This window comes from Polypterus senegalus, chromosome 10, assembly GCF_016835505.1.
Source record: "Polypterus senegalus isolate Bchr_013 chromosome 10, ASM1683550v1, whole genome shotgun sequence".
In the NCBI taxonomy this organism is placed as follows: Eukaryota; Metazoa; Chordata; class Cladistia; order Polypteriformes; family Polypteridae; genus Polypterus; species Polypterus senegalus.
In genome coordinates, this window is record NC_053163.1 from 23,102,013 (window position 1) to 23,117,240 (window position 15,228).

At 41.7% G+C, this 15,228-nt stretch overlaps 1 protein-coding gene across 1 annotated transcript; it reads right to left on the reverse strand.

Moving 5' to 3' along the window:
* Positions 1–1,261: 1,261 nt before the first annotated feature.
* Positions 1,262–12,229, reverse strand: LOC120536943 (tripartite motif-containing protein 29-like). The gene is made up of 6 exons (XM_039765518.1): positions 11,614–12,229; positions 9,854–9,949; positions 6,813–7,046; positions 6,551–6,710; positions 3,555–3,620; positions 1,262–2,629 (listed from the first exon to the last, which is right to left on the reverse strand). The coding sequence occupies exons 1-6, from the start codon at positions 12,193–12,195 to the stop codon at positions 2,517–2,519; spliced, it is 1,251 nt and encodes a 416-aa protein (XP_039621452.1). The 5' UTR covers positions 12,196–12,229; the 3' UTR covers positions 1,262–2,516.
* Positions 12,230–15,228: the final 2,999 nt, after the last annotated feature.

Consider the following 15,228-nt stretch of genomic DNA (forward strand, 5'->3'; position numbering starts at 1 on the left):
CCATACCACAATGTCCAGTTCACAATACCCCTTTTCCTCCTTCAGGTGAGCTTAACCCTCTGCCTCCCAAACCTTGATGGCTTCCTTTAATGTTGGATCTGGGAGTACTTCCAGTGCCAGTGCATAGCTTAATGGAAGCACTTCCTGGTCAAGAAACAGGTAGTCTTTCTCTTTACAGTACCCTCTGGTTGCACCCAAAGACCTTGAAAGGGCTGTCCCTCAGGACTATGAATTCTATGAACCCCTACAGGTGTCCGTGCCGGGCCCAGCAGAGCACTGCCATCTATCGTACTGTGGACGTGACCGCTCTTGATAAACAACCTCCCCCAGTCCATCCAATAATCTTTCCCCTTGACTGGGATAATAATCCAGCCCCATCCTGTTTGGGTTATCCCTCCTCTCATGTAGTCATTTTCATGTTATAGCTTCCCGGCTGGGCAGGGGTCCAACATGGTGCTTACACCTATTACACTTGTCCCCAAACAGTCCCCAGACTGATGTTGACCTCTTTTGTAAGTCACTATGGATAAATGCTAAGCCAATAATGTAAATATAAAACTAAAATAAACACAACGTTCAATATTTTGAAATAAAAGAGAGGGAAGGGAAGGACCAAGAGCTACAAATCTGTTCTGGACCACAACACATATAGATCATATTTTCAGAAAACGAAAAACCAACAATGTGCTAAAGATCTGCTCTGGAAGAATGAAAGAAGAATCCATAATTAAACACCAAGTTTCAAGATCTGCTAGGCCAGACTTCTAATTATGAAACTGGTTGGGATGAAAAGCTGCAACCACTGCAGACCTCCAGTTGACTCCCCCTGATTAAGAATACAAAGTTCAAATTGGTAAGGATACAGGGTTTATATTAATACATAGCAGCCATTTAAAAGACTTATGACTTTGACTCCAGAATTTTCTTGAGATTGGATTTAGAGTCCTGAGTTCAATGATTTCAATTCAATCTTAAGTTTTTAGAGACTTTGTTTAGGAAAAAAAAGTTTCAGGTCTCCTAATTGCTGGCTGCTTAATCATTGCTAGCTTCTTGATATTCTATCTGAGCCAAAGGTTCAGTTTTGAATTGCCAAGGTTCTTAGTTCAGTATTGTGACTTTGAACATTTATTAAAAGAAACTTTATATGGTGGATTTCTTTCATCATACAACTTATATTAAGGTAACTGAATTACATTTGTTTTAAGAAACAAAATAGTATGATTTAATGATATATACAAGAATGTTAGAAATTGTACAATTATTTATATACAGTATTAACTTAAAAGATAATGCTAGAAGTCAGATGAGACAAACAAAAATACTACACAGGAGATGTTGGCTGTTATTTACTCTTTTGAAGATTTTGCCATTCTTCTTCTTGATTTTACAAGATTTCTCATTAACTTCTGGAATTTTAGAGTGCCCTCACAGTCTGCTTGTCCTTACTTGTATTCACTGTGGTGGGTTATATTATGTTTGCTGTCAAAATAATGGAGGTGACCATGAAAAGAAACATGAAAAATGCCAGAAGAAAGGGTCTGTTCTACATTTCATCAAACCAAATCGCTAAACTAAAAATCAACATCGACGCCAGGAAAAGAGTCTATGACGCTAAAAATGAACCCTAACGACAACACACAGAGATTTCTGTTGATTTATTTGCAAACTCAGGTGACCAGGAAGCTCCCGGTGCTGAACTTTTAGCCTATTGTGAGGATGACGTCAGCACTGCACACCTCCAAGGGTTGTTTCAACACTACAGTAACTAATTCTCAAAATGGAGGTGCCTGGGATTGGAAAATAAAGATGGTGTCAGAAAAAGCCACAGAAAATATATAGCCATTAGAAAATGATCTGTTATCAAAGAAGCTAATGGCAAAATTGGGTTCCCTAACTATAAAAATAATGATATCCACATTTAATATGAGATTGATAAAGCACAAGGAGATGAGCAAATAATTTAAAAAGACCACAAATCAAAACAGGTTAGAGGTGGCTAGACTGTTAGGACATGATTTGAGGCCTCTTTCTGCAAATTAGTTAAATCTAGAAGTTTACCTGACAGAGTTAATCACGGCTATTAAGAGTTCTTATTATCTTGTAAAGATAAGCCAAGATGAAGGCTGGAGTGGTATATATTTGTGTGTCAGACCGTGTAGGTTTTTTTAGCTCCAATGCATGCAGTTGTCTTCCTCAGCTCGGTGTTAAGCTATTAGTCTCATCCTCTGCAATTTCACAGGGAAAAGCATAAGTCAAAGATTATTGGTCAGCTGGAGAGATGTGTGCAACACCTAAATTTAAAGGAGGTTTCAGTCTCTGGTGATTGTGTCAGAATCCACTTCCAGTTATTGGCCCATGCTTGGTGTTCAACAGGTAAAATAACAGTCCATCTTGGAGTAAGGAGAAAGATGACCTCTTTGGTCTTGAAGGATTTTAACACCTTTAATTAGAAGATACAAATCAGAAAGCAGGCTGACCAAATTGTTGAGAAGACAGCTGTAGAACAGCTCAGCCATTTAGCAGGCGCCCTTTGGGAAAGCAGGTACGAAGGTGAAGCTGGGTTTCTGCACCTGTGTCAAGACTCCATTTTGTACAAGTGATGGGAATGGCAAAATTGGCACTGGCTGTCCTACAATATAAAGAAACAATGTGAGTACCGAACAACTGGAAGCATCAACCCCAACAGCTCCATTGGCAGAAACAACCAAAATAAAAAATAAAACATTGTGGACGCCCAGGAGGACCAGACCGAGACCGAGAGGAGGCGTCCGTCCTGGTTATACTGGAGGCCTCGGGTAGAGGGCTTGGAAGCCCAGCCCTGTAGGGACCCGTGGCCACCGCCAGGCGGCGCCCCAGTGCCTGATTATCCCAGGAGCCCGGCACTTCTGCCACACCAGGAAGTGCCGGGGGGGAAGACGACAGTGGACACCCGGACGGCTTCCGGGTGCGCAGCCGGCACTTTCGCCACACGGGGGTGTGTCCGTGGGAGATTGCCGGGAAGCAGCTGGAACCCATCCGGGTTCCTATAAAAGGGGCCGCCTCCCTCCAGTCATTGACAAGAGTCGGGTGGAAGAGTGGCAACGTCTGGAGGAGGAAGGAGGCGGTCAGAAGAAGAGAGAGAGAGTGAAAGAGAGAGAGAGAAAAAGAGAAGAAGAAAAGAGAAGGCATTGGAGTGGCCTGGACTGAGGGGGGTTGGTGAGCAGAGTTGTACAAAAAGATGGAAAATAAACCAGTGATTGTGGGTGACATTAACGTGTCTGCCTTTCTGTGTCCGGGGCGAGGTTCACAACATACATACACATCAATATATTCATCATAGTATCCAGTTTATCAAATATGACGTGCCAGGTGGTAAACTACTGCTTTGTCCAAGTCTGGTTTCTGCCTTGTGCTGAGTGTTAGTTACAGATTCTAACACCCTGGAAACCTGAATTGGAGTTGGCAATGGTGGGAAATGGAAGGAAGGAGACACAGATACAGAAAGAATAGAGGCACACTTTCGTGAGTTTCTGTGTATAATTGTGAAAATGAATGGGAAAGGGAATGTAACTTACGTTTTATAAGTTCCTTTATGTTCTTCGGATGAGCCACCCTCAGTGTTATAACTGGAGCTGCACCTGCTGACAAAGGATAGACATATAGAACTGTGAAGCTTCAGGAAGGAAGAAGGCATTGTTTATGACTAACATGAAAAAATTACTCTCATAAAGTATAATTCTACTTCAGTCCGAACATCCTATTAAAACAAAAACACCATGTAATATACCCAAATGGATATACGCAGAAACACACATACACTCACTGGCCACTTTATAAGGTACACCTGTTCAACTGCTTGTTAAGGTAAATATCTAATCAGCCAATCACATGGCAGCAACTCAATGTATTGTGGCATGTAGACACTGTCAAGACGACCTGCTGAAGTTCAGACCGAGCATCAGAATGGAGAAGAAAGATGACTGAAGTGACTTTGAACGTGGCATGATTGTTGGTGCCAGACAGGCTGGTCTGAGTATTTCAGAAATTGCTGATCAATTGGGATTTTCATGTACAACCATTTCTAGGATTTCTAGGATTTCTAGGATATACAGAGAATGGTCCGATAAAGGGAAAATATCCAGTGAACGGCAGTCCTCTGGGAAAAAATGCCTTGTTGATGCTAGAGGTCAGAGGGGAATGGCCAGACTGCTTTGATAGGAATTTGTGATAGGAAGGCAACAGTAAGTCAAATAAGCACTCGTTACAACTGTGGCAAGCAGAACAGCATCTCTGAAAGAACAACACGTCAAACCTTGAAGCAGATGGACTGTAGCAGCAGGAGACCTCACTGGGGGCCACTCCTGTCAGCTAAGGACAGGCAATTCACATGGGCTTAGCAAAATTGGACAAGAGAAGATTGGAAAAACATTGCCTGGTCTGATGAGTCTCGATTTCTGCTGCAACATTCAGATGAGTCAGAATTTGAGATCAACAGCATGGATCCATTCTGCCTTGTATCAGTGGTGCAGGCTGCTGGTGTTAGTGTAATGCTGTGGGGGATATTTTCTTTGCACATTTTGGGCCCCTTAGTACAAACTGAACATCATTTAAATGCCACAGTCTACCTATGTATTGTGGCTGACCATGGCCATCTCTTTATGACCGCAGTGTACCCATATTCTAATGGCTACTTCCAGCAGGATAAACATGAGTTAAACATCTTGTACATGACTATGAGTTCACTAAACTCAAAAGGCCTCCACAGTCACCAGATCTTAATCCAATAGAACACCTTTGGGATGTGGTAGAACCAGAGATTTGCATCATGGATGTACACCCAACAAATCTGCTGCAACTGCGTGATGCTATCATGTCAATATGAACCAAAATCCCTGAGGGATCCCCGAGTACCTTGTTGAATCAATGCCATGAAGAATTACAGCAGTCCTGAAAGCAAAAGGGGGTCCAATCACCCAGTACTAGGAAGGTGTACTTAATAAAGTGGCCGATGAGGATATACTCAATATATATATATATACTAGCGATATTCATGGCTTGCACTCAGATAAAATGAAATAAACACATTTGCAAAGCAATAAATGTATTATAAAATCTGACAACAGATAATTAAAAACACAATGATATGTGAATGTAAATAATAAAATAATTTGTGAAATATGTTGTGATGGACGGCCGGCAGCTCATCCCAGCTGACACATCCAGGCCACTAGATGTCATCTTCCCTGCAGCATAGAGGTGCCCCGGATTACTGCAGGGCACCATGGGAGATGGAGTTCAGTTTCACAGCCCTGCTGGGTGCCGTGGGTGCCGTCGTGGGACGCTGCAGGGAGACGCAAGGATTTTTATTTTCCCTATGGCCCGGACATACTCCCAAGTCATTGGGACAGAAGAGCAGAATTACTTCCGGGCTGAAGAAAAATATAAGTCTTTATCTGACCCAGAAGTGCTAGTGAATCACATGAACTGAAGAACAGGAACACTTCTGGGTCAAGGACTATTTAAAGGACTATGGGAAACCCAGCAAGCGGAGCCAGAGTTGGGTGGTAGTGTGACGGCGCTGCTGGGAGGAGAGGAGGATTTATTGTATTTGTAATTATTGTTTATTGTGGGTGGCACGGTTGCACAGTGGTAGCGCTGCTGCCTTGCAGTTAGGAGACCCGGGTTCGCTTCCCAAATCCTCCCTGCGTGGAGTTTGCATGTTCTCCCCGTGTCTGCGTGGGTTTCCTCCGGGCGCTCCGAGTGCAAGCCTCCCACAGTCCAAAGACATGCAGGTTAGGTGGATTGGTGTTTCTAAATTGACCTTGGTGTGTGGGTGTGTTTGTGTGTGTCCTGTGGTGGGTTGACTTCCTGCCTTGTGCCCTGTGTTGGCTGGGATTGGCTCCAGCAGACCCCGTGACCCTGTGTTCAGATTCAGCGGGTTGGAAAATGGATGGATGGATGTTTATTGTGGTAGTAGTGGTGCACTGTTGCACCATATCAAAGAAAAGAAGAAATTAAAATTATTTCTAGTACTTTTACTTGGTGTCCTGTACATTTATCTGTGGGGTTTGAGGAGTGACAGCACCCACCAGTGTCACAATGTTTTTATTGCTTATTTCTTTATATGTTTAGCTCACTTTTTGTTCATTTATTCATTTCACCACACGCAACAAGCAATACATCTTGAAATGAACGCTGCCATTTTTGCACACCAAAGTTGAGAGAGTGGGCTCTAGTGAATGCTGTGTTTTGATTGGTGAATCATTAGTAACTGCAGGCACTCACAGTTGCAGCTTTACACAAGCCTATGGGCCCAAACAAAGTGCCAGATCAAAGTTGTGACTGCGTGCATTTGTGATGGACACAAGTGCCAGAAACATTACTGCATGAAACAGCTACTTTAATTCAAGAAGCCCTGAATTTATCATCCTCTAAACATGTGCTGTCTGCTTGTAAATGTAGCACTGGCCAAATATTTATGTATAATCTACACTGCCCTCTGGTGGTGATGTCACTCTAATTCTAAAGGTGTTTTACATCTCAGATGGCAATTTCAAATGGCTATGCATACCTGTTTTAGCGACTGCCTCCAGTCCTCGCTTGTTGATGTCCTCTAGAGTCGTTTTCAGACCCAACAACTCTTTCCTTAGTTCTTCAGATGAAAAGTCTCTGCATACAACTTTAGAAGGTAAAGCACCAGCTCCACAAGTGACAGAAAGTGGCTTGTAGTTCTACAACAAAGGACCAGAAATAAGAAATTGTTAGTTTTTTTTGTTTTATCCAGAATAGAGATATTCCACTAATGTTTAGTTTGAAAGATGTAGAAATATCACCTGTAAGAAAAGAGTGTGGTCTTCAATCTTGGAAAGCCTTATCATCTCTTTATATCTTCTATTCAAATCCTCAATCTCTTGCTGCAGTTGCCTCTCAATCCCTATGGCCTTTTGGATTTCTTTCGTTTCTTGTTCGGTAATCAGATCACTCATCTTTGTTTCGAATTGAGCGAGTAAATCTTTCAAGGTGTTAATAGACTGCTCACATTCTTGCCGTTCCCTCTTTGCAGCCACCTAAAGTCAGAGAAAAAAGAAGTTGTGTGTACAGTTTACTCTTCCCAGTGTTTGTAAAATGTAGTGATTATGGACTTGGATATTCAAATCACGAAGTGGCTGGATTCACATCACCTGCCTAGACTTTGACTATAACAAATTTAATGTATAGTTAATATTATAGTTGTAATGTATCCATGATGCCTAGGGCAATGGTATCTTTGCACGTAGTTCGGGCATCTGGAGAGACACAGACACCAAAATTTATGTATAAGTAAAAAAAGCCGTTTGTTATGGTTCATGATACAATCTTAGTTATGTGCCAACAAATAATCTATCTATTACATGGTGAGCTAAAAAGTACAATTTCAAACATTTATTCTACATAAACTCTGTGAGATAAAATACATTTCATTGTGACACAAGAAAGGATATACAAAACAGATCTTTTTCACTGTGTTTTCAAAATGATGTCTTCAAGGTGGTGGCCATCATTAGCAATGCACTCCTCGAGACATTTTCTGAATGCTCGCATGACTCGTTCGCCCATTTCAAGGGGAAAAGCAGTGATTTTGTGGTGAACAGCATCCCTGAGGGCTTCAAGATTTTGAGCTCGGTGTGTGTATACCTTCGACTTGAGATTGCCCCACAAGAAGAAATTGAACGGAACGAGATGAGGCGAATGTGAAGGCCACACAACATTGCCGCGTAAGTAGATCAGCTCCCCTGGAAACACTGAACTACTGTAGCATCTACTAAGGGTCTCTAAGAAAACCATGTCGACATGGATGTGCTTCTTGAAAAGCTGGAATGGCCTCTTAGGGGCCTTCAACTCCTCAGTTGGGTGAGCTTGGAATCAGGAAAGTGAGTACTGGCAAGGGCTTGCTGGGCAAGAAGGAAGACATGACCAGGTCAGTGTAATTATGAAAGGGTGTTTGGCGAGGAGTTTTGGTCAGTTGGATAATGATATTTAAAGCTCAGAGGGCATAGATTTTGTTATTTTGTTTTCCCTTTTTGTATATTTGTTTCCTTTTTTGATATCTCCTCGAATACCATTGACATTTCAATTAATTAACCCTCTTCTTTCCATTTATTTGTATATAGTTTTGCTGTGGTAATCTGTGCCTAAATTCGCCAAATAGTTCACAATGCGCACAACCACGCTGAACATTGGCTGGAAGTTAGTGGCACTTGTAAAGGAGTTAAGTCTCCATACAAAGACATTGATTTTCAAAACACACAGAGTTATCAATAATTGAGATTGTTAAGAGAGGAGGTGAGTGACACAGTAAGGCTATGTCACATTATATGACTTTTCCAGCTAGTTTCATTTACATAATCGTGGCGAGTCAGAGGCAATTTGCTGCACACTCCCTTGTAGGCCGGTGGTCTAGTCTAACATATCTAGGAAATCAGTCCAACTGATCCGTGACACGCGCAGCAATCAAACAGGTTTGATTTTGTTTTTAGTCATAGGGATGGACTCTGTTGGCATTAGAGCTGACAGTCAATGAGCGCAGCAAAGAGGAAAAAAGAACACGGGTGTTTTGGACTTCACATACTGTGGATAAACTCATCTGTCTGATGCCTTATGTTTTACAAACCAAAATAGAATTGAAAAACAAAAAAGGGCAGAGAACTCAAAGTACCTCTTAACCCTTTGTACAGCACTGGCTCTGTCAGGCGCCATGTTATTGGCTGTCAGAAAAAGGTGTTTTGATGGATGGCGCACATGGGCAAGGTTCCTTACCTGGACTGGCCCCAGCTATTCAGAGGCACAAGAAGGAAGGTGAAGATTATCCTTCCTCTGCCTGGAGACAAGCAGGAGATGCCAGTGCAGATGTGGGTATACTGATTGACCTGAGGAATAATACCTGGCTGGGATGCTAGTGTGACAGAAGGACACCTGTTAGGGCTCCACTGATATGCTAGGTAGCAGCATCCCTTGGTGATGCAACCTGTATGGATACCTGCAAGGCATGCTTGAAACTGTAGTCAAATGGGACAACCTTGTCAGATTTCTTGGGACTGGCCAGGGATCCATGATCCCTATTTTGTGGGGCTTCCACTTGGCCCGGAAGTGCTTCCAACCGGCTATGCCCTAGCACCGGAAAACCTCCAAGGTCTACGATAAAAGAGGCTGCTTGACCTCATCCAGGCAAGTTGGAGTGGGATGGAAAATAGAAAAAACTTTCCTGGAGGAGTGGAAGGAGAAGGAAAAGAGAGAAGAAGAGATTTGTGCTTGTGTTTGTTATTATGAAGAAGCCTGTTGTAGAGGAACTTTCCATTAACAATCCTTTAATTTGAACTCAGGACTTGTGTCTTGTTTATGTGTCTGGGGTAACATCCCCTACTGGTCACAGAGTGAATGCAACTGTGCTGGAAAGATATCAGACATTCTCTAAATTTGTCATGTTCAGAAACATACAATTGTGTAAATTGATATTGTCTGGTGACTCGATGAGAAACTAGAATAGAAAGTTCCCTCATAATTTTCTGCCACTTCTATCACATTTCTGCTAACCTTGCTTGATCTGGAAAGGTTCGTCTCCTTCAGTCTTTCCTCATTTCTCATACCCAGTGCTCTACTTGATCTTTTTTCTAGTACTGTCATATTGCTCTAATAATATAGGAGAGGTAGTGCTGCTGCTTTGCAGTAAGGAGATTGTGGGTTTGTTTCCCATTTCCTCAATGTTTAGAGTGTGCTTTGAGCAGCGAGAAAAGTGCAATACAAGTATAAAGAATTATTATTATTATTATACAGAGACCAGTACCACACATTTTATAACATTACAAATGGCTAATCTTTCAGAATCACAAAAACTTACCTTAATTAGTGTTGGAGATTCTTTCATTGCGCCCTGCTTCACTTGCTTCTCCTTAACTGCTTTCTGGATGTCTTCCAGTGTTCCTTTCAGCAGCCCCTTTGTGGAGATAGAACCCGAGTTTAAGAAGGTGTCATAAAGGGCGTTGGGTGACCTCCTAGATTCAATTGATAAGGAGGGAACCCCATAAAAAGTAGAGTGAGAAGAAGGAAGAAATAAAATGCCCTGAAATCCTGAAATAGGGAAAGATCTAAAAAGTCTATGACTTTTAAAAATATATTTTGTAATTATGAAATGCAATATCTCCATGAGGTACAGCCTTATCCAGAAACCTGGAAGCTAAAGAGTATGATGGTGTAATCTAACAGTTCTCACTAAATATACATGAGAGTAAATAGATTAATGGTGTGAGGATGAAAGGCCTACGAATAAATGCTGAGAGGCAGGAGCAGACTTAGGGGTCGGGGGGGGCCCTGGGTTTTAACATTTATTTGGGCCCCACATAGCTGTTCTGAGGCAACCGTGGAAAAACTAATATATATAACATCAAAGCTGAGGACGAAAAAGGGCCAGAATGGACAAGAATGTCATGGGCAATTTAGCCAAGACATCGTGGTACACCCTGCTCTTTTTGAGAGATGCCCAGGCATCTTTTATGACCACAAAAAGTCAGGACTTTGGTTTTATGTCTCATCCAAAAGGTTGGCACCATTTTTACAGCACAGTATCCCTGTCACTACACTGGAGTATTGGGATCCACAAATAGACCATAGGGTAAGCGCCCCCTGCTGGCCTCACCAACGCCTCCTCCAGCAACAACCTAAGCTTTTCCTAGAGGATCTCCCATCCTAATACTGGACGGGCCCAAACCTGCTTAGCTTCAGGTGGATGACCTCTTCCAAAGTGCAGATGGTATGGCTGTAAGGATAAAAGCCAAAACCACAGAAGTCAACATATGAGATTATGTCATGCCATGCCATTTTCAAAGTCTGCTTAATCCTATCCCAGTAAGCAAAGGGCTCAATGCAGGAGAAATCCCTTGACAGGACGCCAGTCCATTGCAGGCTGAAGACACACAACACACACACACACTGAGCCATAACAAGCTGTACTCACTATCATTCATAAACATATTCAGAACACAAGAGTTATTACAATTATTATCTTGGTGCGTATTTGCTCTTACCAAACTCCACATTAGAAGCTGCTCTTAATGAAGCGAGTTTTTTAATTATATGCAATATAAATTCTTTCATCCTGCCTGTTAGGCATTTCTGATTTAGTCGATTCAGTTTTTATCTCCAATCTCTGTAATGCAGAGATTGCTTGGAGCAAAATCCTCCATGTCTGGGACTGGAGACCTCTGCTGTAAATTTAAAAAGTGACATATACAATAAAAACGCGAGTAGTTTAAAAACAAACGGAGTACAGTGTTCTGTTTAAAAGAAGTCATAGAGGAGACCAACGTCATTTTCCAGTGGTGTAACTGATGGCCACGCTTGCCTTGTATTAATCACTTACTGAGCATTTTACTGATGAACTGCATGTGCAGATGCGTGCGGTATTGTTGCCTCATACTTTTTAATGAGCATGGAATAATGTTATATAAATTTGCCAAGAGGGTTTAATTATTTTTACAGGGTACTTTATGAGAGGTATTGCTATTTAAAATTAAAAATGATACAGAAAAGCCCTATTGCCACAATTTATTCCATGAAAGCTCAAGCTGATATGTCACTGAAATCAGACAGTACACTCGTTACCTGCTTTGTTTGCCTTTCTTCTTCCGTTGAGCAAGTATCGTGAGTCTTATGTTCACTCACTTCACATAAGTAGCAGATACAGGTCTGGTCTGTCCGACAGAATAACTCCATGGGCTTCTCGTGTTTACTGCAGACTCTCATCTTCAGGTTTTCAGCAGGCTCTATCAGCTTGTGGTTTCTCCACATGGGAATGTCATAGTGGACCCGGATGTGGGTCCCACAGTAGGAGATCAAGCAATTCAGGCAAGACTTCACCGCTTTGCACTTTGTCTCAGAGCAGAAATCGCACATCACTTCTCCAGGTCCCAAATCTCTATTTACTAGAGAGCTCAGTCTCTTCTTCTTTGTCACATCGACTGTGGCTTCTTCCTCTAAGGACTTTTGGACCTGAATTGTCCTCTTCAGTGGAGCCTTTTTGCATTGAGAGCAACAGCTTATTCCAGTCTCACTTCTGAGGCCTTTATTGCATTCCATGCAGAAACCATGCCCACACGGGAGAAAGACAGGCTCCTGCAGTTTTTGCATGCATCCACAGCACAAAAACGAATCATGTGTGTTTGAGAGGTCTGCTTCCACCTTCATGTTTCAGGTATAGTCACACAAGTCTGACAAAGAGAAGAACTTTAGTTTACTGATGTTCCAGGGAGCTGCTTGCACTTTTAAGTGGCTAACGGGTGGGGATTTGGCCTTGTGCCAGTTGACTCAAGACAGGAAAGCTCGGTTTTCCATGCTGAACAAATAAAACTTAAATTATGGCAAAGATTTGCGTAAGGATGAGTCAGTTCTGTAAATCTCATCGATACTGAATGTTTGATGTCAGTAAATAATAAGTATTGACTAATAAATGTGTGCCATGTCTGCTTTCGGCCACCCAACTCTGGAATGCAAGTGAATGACCATAAACTCTCCATTCTACTATTGAAATAAAAAGAATCAATGATGAGCTAAATAAACACACTATTAGTCTTCTTCCATCACTCCTTGGCACCTAGATGATTCCATTAGTGCAACTTCTACTTCATGTTTATATACTGAAACCAAGTACATTCTAGGTAGTGATGGCCAAGGTCTTCCTGAGATTTTCTTGAGGAAAATAAAGAGTATATGCGTGGTTCCAAAGTCTAAAATGGATAAACTAGGATAAGCTGTGTGGAGACAGTAGAGAGATGCAGTAGAACATTTTTTTAAAATGTTGTAGACATGATGCAGGACAGATATATTTAAAATTAGTCAGAAGTTAAAAAACTCAGCAGCTGATGAATAAAAAGATAAAAGACAGAATAAAAAAAACGACTAATAAGTCCTGTCCTAACCATAGGATGTGTGAGAACAACCATTAAGAAGGGTATTAGGAAAGCTACTGCAGATAAGGTGAAAGACGATCCAAACAGATTCTTTCAGTGTTTTAGTAGTAAAAGAACAGTCAAGGAGGAGGAGGTGAAGTCCATCAGGAATACACAGTCAGTGAAATTACACGATTTTCTAAACTTGCATCTTGCTGACATTTTCACTTGTGAGGAAACAGTAACAGGAACTACTAAGAAGGTACTGAGTGATTTGAAAATTATGGAGGGAGAAGTACTGTTTAGATTGAAATGGCTGAAATCAAACAAATCACCAGGACCAGATGATATTTATCCTCATTTGCGAAGTTAGTGAATACATCTCTATACTGTATATATCAAATCCAATGTTTGTCTGCCTGTCTGTCTGTCTGTCCGCTTTTCACGAGAGAACTACTACCGATTTATTTGTGCCAATCCAAGAGACACGCAGAGGGCCAAGGAAGGGGGTGGGGGACCCTCCTCACTCACGCGTCAGCCTCAGGTGATGTACCGTACCTCCACTTAGCTAGCAAACGAGAGAACTACTTAACGGATTTAGATCGGGTTTTTTCTATAATTTGCTTGAACAATCCGGTTGATTTTGTGACTTCTGTCAGGTGATGTACCATACCTCCACTTAGCTAGCGAACTCACTGCGCTAAGTATCATAGTTCGCTTGCAGGAGTGATTTATTCTTGCTAATCCGAGACAGAGGCTGCAAGCTGAGGGGAGGTAGAAATGTGACATAAGAATTGGGGAGCCGGACAGGGCCAGCCTTCATTCGAGTCGGTCTACCTACATTTTGGAGTGTACCTTGCCTCTGCTTATCTAGCGATACCTGTTTGTTTATTGATTTTTAAAGTTTGTCCTGTTTTACTATGATGCCTCAGTATTTGGAAGAGCTAGTCATTTTATGGCTGCTTTGGGGTGTTAATGTTTGGTGTTCTGTGTGTTTGGGTTGTCCTTTGGAGCTTTTGTAGGACTGTTTTTGATTGAAGGAGTATGTGAGTATTGGTATGGAGTAGGTATTGATGGCTTTAATTGTGCATGTTAGGCGCATTTTGAGCATTTGGGAAAGACGTGATGTATATTTTTGAGCAAGAGCATATTTAATGTGTTTGTATTGCATGCGTTTGTCCTGTTTGGACTCTAAATATTTGTATAATTCACCGTCTGCAATGGCCCCGATTCGGTTGCCATTTTCGAGGGTATCCCCTTCTCTATAATAATTGTCTTTCATTGTCTAGTCCAAACTCCATCTGTATGTCTTGTGAATACATGTTGATCATTTCTGGTAACTGATGTCATTGTTTGTTTGCTCCTGCTATGGCCACCAGGGTGCTCACCTATGCCCCAAACCCATCTGACATCACTTCCTATAACAGTTCCATGTTAATAACACAGTTATTTTCAAATATTTGCCACAGGCTTTCCTATGCACTTGGGTCTGTATAAAACAAGATGAATGTGTTCTGTCTAATAATTGATGTAATTGTTTGTTTGCTCCTGCTATGGCCACCAGGGGGCTCATCTATACCCTAAACCAGCATTTCTCAACCTTTACGTATTTGCGACCCAAGTTTTCATAACAGTTTTAATCGCGCCCCCCTAACATTTTTTTGAAATGTAGATGCATATTTTATTATACCTACTTAACTTTTATCGACATTTATCTAACTCTATATTTATTATTCTAGTATCAGAATGTAGTTTAAGTTCATTTGTTTTGGTTTCAACAGATGTTTTTTCATATTTTTGATTCTTGTTTTCTTTTTTTCACATCTTTGCACCCCCCCTTTTTGTTACTTTGCACCCCCCTAGGGGGGCCCACCCCACAGGTTGAGAACCACTGCCCAAAACCCATTGAACATCACTTCCTTCTTTCTCTTTTAATCTTCCTTTTTTTTTTTACCTCTTCCTTAAGTTCTTCTCCACTCCACTTCTCCTCAGGCTTGTCTACTAACCACGACTGAACCCCCGAGTTAAGAGGGGTAATTCCTTTTATTCCCATCTGGAAGAGCAACCACCCACTGAGGAAGTTCTTCCAGGTCAGGAAAATGCCAAAGTCCAGATAGGAAAGCTTATTCTAAGAAGTGCCCCCTGACAGCACTCATAGCATCCAGCAAGGTTGTGCTTCAGAACTACGTACAATACTCAGATTGCCCTGCTGGTATGCACACGGGTGTTCCAGTCCCAGGACGTTGCTTCCTTGCAGCTTAGTGGAGAATGAAGTAGCCATAGCCATTTTGCCCCTATCCATCCATTTTAGAAGGGTTTTGTGTAGACACAG

Bases quoted from the DNA above. Each gene is read 5' to 3' on its own strand.
- LOC120536943 (XM_039765518.1), bottom strand. From the start codon at position 12,195: ATGAAGGTGGAAGCAGACCTCTCAAACACACATGATTCGTTTTTGTGC. The intron at 9,950-11,613 runs GTAACGAGTGTA...ATCTCCACAAAG, and splicing joins AAGAAAGGCAAACAAAGCAG to GGGCTGCTGAAAGGAACACT. The intron at 2,630-3,554 runs GTAAGTTACATT...TTTATATTGTAG, and splicing joins CATAAAGGAACTTATAAAAC to GACAGCCAGTGCCAATTTTG.